We start from the raw sequence: 8,819 nt of genomic DNA on the forward strand, positions 1-8,819 counted from the left end.
TTTGGACTTCACAAAACATGAATCCTTTAGGATGTAGACTTCCAATTACAACAACTCACAATCATAGAGAAATGTGTCTGGACTTGTAAACGCCTACATTTCTTAAGTCTTAACAAGAGAAAATCATGGCTTTTACTTGGTTTGCAAATACAATAAGTCGTACTGAATCTTTATTAATTAACAAATAGATAGAACAAATGGGCTAATGAATAATGGATGTTTACTCTATTTGATGGCATTTAAAAAGGATGAAAGAAAGGATGACAAATAAAGAAGTGTTTGATATATATGATAAGAAATGAAAAGATAACAACGATTCTTGGAATAGGAGTACAAAGAGAGGAGATAAGGGGAAGTTTATACAAATGGAAATAACATTCTAGGAACTAAATGTAAGTTTCCTAGAAATACCCCCGACTTCTTCAACACTACGAAGTTTTCTATGAAAAGGCTCACGCATAGTATCTTCGAACATAATCTGAATTCACCGGATTTTTTAACTCAACACCATCCATATTGGTTAAAAGTAAAGCTCCTCCTGAAAATGCCTTTTTTACCACGAACGGACCTTCATAATTAGGAGTCCATTTTCCTCGATGGTCCTTTAGAAATGGAAGTATCCTTTTTAACACTAAATCTCCTTCTCGAAAACTTCGAGGGTGTACCTTTTTATTGTATGCTCGCATTAGTCTTTTTTGGTAAAGTTGTCCATGACTTAATGCTGTCAAACGTTTTTCTTCAATGAAATTCAACTGCTCATAACGACCTCTTATCCATTCAGCTTCATCTAACTTAGCTTCCATGAGAACTCTCAATGAAGGTATCTCAACTTCTAAAGGTAGGACAGCTTCCATACCATAAACCAAAGAAAATGGTGTTGCCCCTGTTGAAGTACGAACTGATGTGCGATATCCATGCAATGCAAACGGTAGTATTTCATGCCAATCTTTGTATGTTGTTGTCATCTTCTCAATAATTCTTTTAATATTTTTGTTGGCTGCTTCAACTGCCCCATTCATCTTGGGCGATATGGAGTCGAATTTCTGTGATTGATCTTGAATTTCTCACAAAGTTCGTCCATCATTTTGTTATTAAGGTTCTTGGCATTATCTGTAATAATACCCTCTGGTAGACCATAACGACAGATCAACTCTTTTTTGATAAACTTGAGTACCACTCCTCTTGTAACATTGCAGTAAGATGCCGCCTCTATCCATTTAGTGAAGTAATCAATGGCTACAAGAATAAAACGATGACCATTTGAGGCTTTAGGATCAATGGGTCCAATAACATCAATTCCCCACAAAGAAAATGGCCATGGTGCTGACAAGACATGCAATGGAGATGCTGCTGCATGAATCCTATCCATATAAATTTGACACTTTTTACATTCTCTTGCATATTTTATGCAGTCTGATTCCATCGTTGTCCAATAATAACCAGATCTAAGTATTTGTCTGGCCATAGTATGTCCGTTAGCATGTGTTCCACATATTCCTTCATGAATTTCTATCATAATTTGTTTTGCTTCTTCCACATCAACACACCGAAGGAGTACCATATCATGGTTTCTTTTATAAAGAACTTCACCACTTAAGAAAAAGTTCATGGCCAACCTTCTTATTGTGCGTTTGTCATTCTTTGAAGCTCCATATGGATATTCTCTACACTTTATGTATTGCTTGATATCAAAATACCATGGCTTGTTGTCATTTTCAATATTCATGCAATATGCCGGCGCATCTCTTTTCGTAATTTGGATTGGATAAAGCTCATACTCAAGATTAAGATTAAACATGACTGCCAGGGTGGCTAATGCATCTGCCATTCGATTGTCTTCCCTATGAACATGGTCAAATGAAATTTTCTCAAAATTTTGAGATAATTTTGCAATGTATTGGCTATAAGGAACCAATTTAGCATCTCTTGTTTCCCATTCTTCCTTGACTTGATGTATTACTAGCATTGAGTCACCCAAAACTTTCAACTTTTTAACACTCATGTCGATTGCTGCTTGAAGTCCCATAATACAAGCTTCATATTCAGCGATATTGTGAGTGCATTCAAAACATAACTTAGCTGTTAGGGGAAATACCTTTCCTTTTGGGGAAATTAGTACAACTCCAATCCCATGTCCAACTCATTTGAGGCACCATCAAAAAGCATAATCCAAGTCTCATGATCCGTAGCATCATTTTCAACTAAAAATATGTTTTCATCAGGAAAATCAACGCTCATTGGCTCGTAATCTGCTACTGGTTGGGCAGCTAAATGATCAGCAAGCGCACTTCCTTTATTGCTTTTTTAGTAACATAAACAATATCATACTCTGACAACAAAACTTGCCACTTTGCAATTCTACCAGATAATGACGGTTTCTCAAAAATGTATTTTATTGGATCCATTTTTGAAATAAGCCATGTCGTATGATATAACATATATTGCCTCAAACGGTGAGCGGTCCATACCAAAGCACAACAAGTTCGCTCTAACATTGAGTATTTCGACTCATAATCGGTGAATTTTTTGCTTAAATAATAAATAGCATGCTCTTTCTTCCTGATAAGTCATGTTGTCCTAGAACACCACCCATAGAACCTTCTAAAACCGTCAAGTATAGGATTAACGGCCGTCCTGGAGCTGGAGGTATCAATACAGGTGGGCTTTGTAGATATTGCTTAATTTTGTTGAAAGCTTCTTCACAATCCTCATTCCATTTTCCTGGATTATTTTTACGTAAAAGCTTGAAGATTGGTTCGCAAGTTGGGGTCAAATGTGAGATAAATCTGGATATGTAATTCAGTCTTCCAAGAAAGGCTCGAACTTCTTTTTCCGTTTCAGGGGATGGCATGTCCATGATAGCCTTCACTTTATCTGGGTCTACTTTGATCCCTTCTTCACTGACAATGAATCCCAACAGTTTTCCCGAGGTTGCCCCAAATGTACATTTGGATGGATTTAATTTCAATTGATACTTTCTCAACCGATCGAATAATTTTTGAAGTATAGTTGTATGATCTTCATTTGCCTTGGATTTTGCAATCATATCATCAACATACACCTCTATTTCCTTATGCATCATATCATGAAAAAGTGTAACCATTGCTCGCTGATATGTTGCCCCGGCATTTTTCAAACCAAAAGGCATTACTTTGTAGCAAAATGTTCCCCAAAGGGTAATGAATGTTGTTTTTTCTCTATCTTCTTCAGCCATTTTGATTTGATTATATCCTGAGAAACCATCCATGAAGGAGAAAGTTGAATATCCTGCAGTGTTATCCACCAACATGTCGATGTGAGGTAAAGGGAAGTTATCTTTTGGACTAGCTCGATTTAAATCTCTATAGTCCACACACATTCTCACTTTTCCGTCTTTTTTAGGTACTGGAACAATATTTGCCACCCATTCAGGATATTTGGAGACTATGAGGAATCCTGCTTCAATTTGTTTTTGTACTTCCTCTTTCATTTTAATCAATATATCAGGCTTCATTTTACGTAGCTTTTGTCTTACTGGATTGCATTCTGGCTTCAAAGGAACACGATGTACTACAATATCCGTATTTAACCCCGGCATATCCTGATAACTCCAAGCAAAAATATCTGAGTACTCACGTAACAAATTGATTATTTTTTTTCGAGTTTCACTGGTCATTGATGTGCCAATTTTTACCTCTTTTGATTCCTCCTGAGAACCCAAATTGATTACTTCAACTAGCTCTTGGTGAGGACCTAAGACCTTATCTTCTTCTTCTACTAATCTTAACAGTTCTGAGGATATTCTCCCAGCATTTTCATCGTCACTCTCTTTGTCAGATTCCATAGTGTATATTAAGGTATCAAGGGTAGAACTGGAATTACTAACATCTTCGTTCTTATGAATGTTGTCTATGAAAAAGTTTGGACTTTTGTGTTTAATTTGCAAGATGCAAGAAAGAAAGCAGAGAGAAGAAGAAATTAGAAAGAATGAAAGGAAAATGCGAAAATTTCATTAAATAACAAGAAAGAGGAAAAAAAAAGTACATTCCATTTTGTAAAGCAAACAAAATACTGTGGCCTTAAGTAGAACCAACTAGAAAATTAAAACAAATAAAAGTTTAATCATTACTCTTGAAAATCTCCAGAAAATGTAGGTAGGTCTACAACATCCCAATTGTTAAGCTCAAAATTAGGTGGACATGCATAAACTGTTTCATCTTCAAATGATGCTTCTTGTGCCACTGCTGCAATTGATAAACTCTCCATCTTTGTTAACAAACAATGTTTTGAATCAGAGTCACGTGATGAGTAACTTATACCAGCACTCTTGAAAGTATCATATAATGCTGGTATAAATTTTAGACTTGGATCAAACACCATCATCCCTTGCTTTTCCAAACACCTTTTCTTCTTTTCTTTTTGAAGCCTAATTTTATCATATACGTTTGGCATATAACCCAAACCAAATCTCCCTTCATTGCTTGGTGTATTTAGAAGTGTTTCCAAGCTTTGATTCAAACCATATCCTCCACTTCTCATCATCCTTTTTGTCGTAACTTTAGGCATGTGTGACTTTATTACTTCACCTGCAGTTGCTTCCATCATAGTTGCATGAGCAATTTCAAAAGAGCGAAAAGAACACTCTAAAGCTTCTTCTGTTGCCTCCACATATGGGGTTGATATCGGTTTTGTTATCAGAAAATCTTCCTCTCCCATTAAACAAATCATCTTACTCCCAACAATAAATTTCAATTTTTGATGCAATGTAGATGGCACCACTCCTGCAGAGTGAATCCAAGGACGACCTAACAAAAAGCTGTAAGTAGGTGTTATCTCCATTACTTGAAAGACTATATTGAAAGTACATGGGCCAATTTTGATTGGTAATTCAATATCACCAATTACTTCTCTTCGTGATCCATCAAAAGCTCTCACTACCATAGTACTTGATTTGATGTATGACATGTCCACTGGGAGCTTTAATAGTGTAGATTTAGGCATTATATTAAGAGCTGAACCGTTATCCACTAAAACTCTTGCTATAACATAATCCTTGTACTTCACTTGAATATGCAGTGCTTTTATATGGCCTAAACCTTCAGGGGGAATTTCATCATCCGTGAAGACTATAGAATTTGAAGACGTAATGCTTCCAATAATTCCGCTGAACTTTTCCACTGAAATGTCATGTCCAACATGTGCCTTATTCAAAATATCTAATAGCACTTTGCGATGAGGCTCTGAATTTAAAAACAAAGATAATAAAGAAATTCGAGCTGGAGTATTATGCATTTGCTCTATGATCTTATACTCACTTTGTTTTACTATTTTCAAGAATTCGTTTGCTGCCTCATCTGTAACAGGTTTTTTGCATTCTATATCTTTTGCTGTGACAGACATCTCTACATCCTGCTCTTTGTCATGTTCATTCACATTTCTTTTCTCACTTTTCCTCCCTTGCCCCAATGTTAAACTACTTGAAGGAGCTGTTAAATTATCTGGTTTATAACATCTTCCACTTCGAGTTATCCCGCTGATTCCTGTAATATTATCAACTGAAGGACCTGTAATGACTTGGCAATCATACCGCCATGGCACCGCTTTCAAATCCTTAAATTTGAAAGGACTCGGTACTTCGACAATGAGTTGTTTAGGATTGCAAGAACTTGATTTATTACGATTTTCTTGATAAAAGACTGTCAAAGGCCTTGGTAAAAAGGGATTTTCCTTTTTTGCAACTTCACCCATTAATGTACATATTTTATTGTCTTTCATCTCATCTTTTCCTTGTCCTTCGTATACTGTGAGTATCTTCGAATCCATAAATTGTTGTACTTTAGATCTAAATGTACAACATCGTTGGATAGGTGGCCTGCAACTCCTTGATGGAATATACAACGTTTGCCTTCATCGTATCCTTCGTATCTTATATTGGGGTCTAAATACTCCAAACTAACATATCCTGCTTCAAAAAGACCTTCAAAAAGTGTTTCCATAGGCATCCTTATCTCATGAACTTCATTTTTACACTTTCCAACAAAACAATCTATCGCATTCACTTTTGAATTTTCATGATTAGGAAGTGGATTGTTGTTGACATCCGGCTTCTCACCAGCTTTTTTGAAGCTCAACCATCCAGCATTAATTAAAGATTGCACCTTCCTTTTCAAAGCTAAACAATTTTCAGTTGAGTGTCCCACTCCTCCGGCATGATAATCACATCGAGCATTTGGATCATACCATTTTGGATAAGGAGGTTGTATAGGATTTATTGGGATAGGAGCTAACTGTCGATTATGAACTAGCTGAGGTAAAAGCTCTGTATATGTCATAGGAATTGGGTCAAATCGAAATGTTTCTGAGTTGGTCTTGCTACCCTGACCTTGTACAAACGGTCGAGAAAAGTTTGAATTTACAAGTTTTGGGGCTCCAGAGGGAGAGTGGGTTGGTACATAGTTGTTATAAGGGATATGAGTAACATTGCTTATATATGAAGGAAAACTTTGGTCATGTTTTCTTTGGCCAAAAGTTGATTTGTGGTTCCCTAAATTAGGAAAACCAATTGCATGAACCTCACCTTCTTTCTTCTTAGGTGTTGCTCCTTTCTTTAATCCACCATACTCAGCTGAAGTCTCTATTAACCTCCCATGTTTTATCCCATATTCAATTCTTTCACCAATAACAATAATGTCAGAAAAATTGGTTGTAGCATTACCAATCATTCGATCATAGAACGGCGCCCGCAAAGTATTCATAAACATAAATGTCATTTCTTTGTCTGTTAATGGTGGTTGAACCTCTGCGGCTATATCTCTCCATCGTTGAGCATATTCTTTAAAGCTTTCTGAACTTTTCTTCTCCATCCGTTGTAAGTCTAAACGATCTGGAGCCATATCAATATTATGTTTGTATTGCTTTAGAAATGCATCAGCTAAATCCTTCCAAACATGAATGTGTGCATTATCTAATTGAATATACCATCGAGTAGCTGGACCAGTCAAACTGTCCTGAAAGCAATGGATCAACAATTTGTCATTACCAATATGCGCTGCCATCTTTCTACAATACATTATAAGATGACTCCTTGGACACGATGATCCATCATATTTGTCAAATTCGGGAACTTTAAACTTTGTTGGAATGATCAAACCCGGTACTAAACACAACTGTGTTGCATCTATATTTCCATAAACATCAGTCCCTTCAATTGCTCGCAATCTTTCTTCCAAAACATCTAGTTTTTGCTTAGCCGGAGTGTTTTCATTTTGCCCCATGTCTTGAATTTTAGCCTGAGTTTCCAATTGTTCTATATCTGGGACAGGAGGTGGAACATCAAAAAGTGGATTCATAGCAACATAATGTTGAGCGGTTTGAGACTGTGTAGCGTTCATGTGGCGTGGCGTAAATCCTGGGGGATAAATGGGATCATCGGTGTCTTGAACCGGATTACTTGATTGTGCTGTTTCTACGACGACTTTTCCTTTTCCTGCTGAAAGCAATTCCAGTATTTTTGAAACTTGTTCCCCAAGATTATTAATATCTTGTCTCATTTTATCCATGTCTTTATCTTGTTCTTCCATGATTCGACTTCTATACCGTGTATTGTAAGTATGGAGAATTGGAGTAGGACGAGCTATGTTTTTCTTTGATTATTATGAGAACTTTGAAGACCAAAGAGTAAAAGGAAAGAAAAAAAATAATTAAATAAATAAATAATAAATTCAAATACAATAAATCAACACAAAATATAAACTTGGCAAAAAAAAAAAAATGATAATAACAATAATAATGAAATGCAATAACAACAACTTTGTTCATAATAGCAAAATAAACAGCTTAATAAAAACGACCAAAATGTCCAAGTTCTCTGCATATCATCTTTAAGAATCTATTAAGATCATCTGAATGTGGTCGTATTGAGAAAAAATTAATCCTTAAATCAGCTGCCCATTCCGCAAAACCATTTGCTCTTCTAGACACTATTCTGAGAAATCCAATTGTTTGATCTACACGTTCAACTAACGTTTGAAAATCTCTCCTTTGCAAGTCATAATCAACCTTCATTTGCATGTAATCTGTCTTCAATAATTTGTATTCTTGCACTATTCTCTCACTTGAATTTTGAAATGCAGTAAGCTGATGGTGTAAGGAATCAGCATAATTTTTCAGTATCTTATAATCTTCAGAGTGCTCGACCATCTTCACATGTAGGCTATCGACAGTTTGGCGTAGAGAACAATTGTGTACTTCCAAATCTACTATTTGTGCTTCCCGTTTACCAATTGACGATTTCAAATCATTGACAAGCTCGAGATAATATTCCTTCATGTTTTCTAAGTCTTTAATATATTCATCTTGTGATTCTACTGTTGCCTGTAATATTGTCTTTTCATTTTTCAAACTTCTATTCGACTTATTCATTCGCCTCATCTCTTCATCTAACACCTCAAGATTCTTTTCTAATTTATCTTGGTTTTTTAAGAAACTCTTGGTCTTTTCAAGCTCTCTCTGCAAAAAAGTCGCATGATCTATCCATTGGCTCGTCTCTTTTTGAAGTTTCTCATTCTCTTGCTCTAACAGTCGATTTTTCTCCTCTAATTTAGTGATCTTCTCAACCCACTGGTCTGGTTGTTCAGAGCTTGGCTCCTCTACCCTTTCAACTACTCCCTTAAGGTATATATTACATTCTTCCTTCTATTTGTCTGCCACGCCTCATATCCACTAGTAACCCCTTCATAGTGTCCTTTGTCTTTTATCTTCCTCACAGACTTCCATGCACATACTGCTCGATGTTTTTTCCTTTGACAATCTTCATGATCGTATGCAAAATCAGAGTCTTG

The 8,819-nt window shown here is 36.0% G+C and overlaps 1 protein-coding gene across 1 annotated transcript; it reads right to left on the minus strand.

Moving 5' to 3' along the window:
* Window positions 1-452: 452 nt before the first annotated feature.
* Window positions 453-7,559, minus strand: LOC105435093. Its single transcript, XM_031885449.1, is given in 7 exon segments — window positions 453-1,027; window positions 1,030-2,139; window positions 2,142-2,297; window positions 2,300-2,557; window positions 2,560-3,940; window positions 4,144-5,790; window positions 5,832-7,559. Coding segments are annotated over 7 exon segments (6,855 nt in total).
* Window positions 7,560-8,819: the final 1,260 nt, after the last annotated feature.

Source organism: Cucumis sativus, chromosome 5 (assembly GCF_000004075.3).
Source record: "Cucumis sativus cultivar 9930 chromosome 5, Cucumber_9930_V3, whole genome shotgun sequence".
Taxonomy (NCBI): domain Eukaryota; kingdom Viridiplantae; phylum Streptophyta; class Magnoliopsida; order Cucurbitales; family Cucurbitaceae; genus Cucumis; species Cucumis sativus.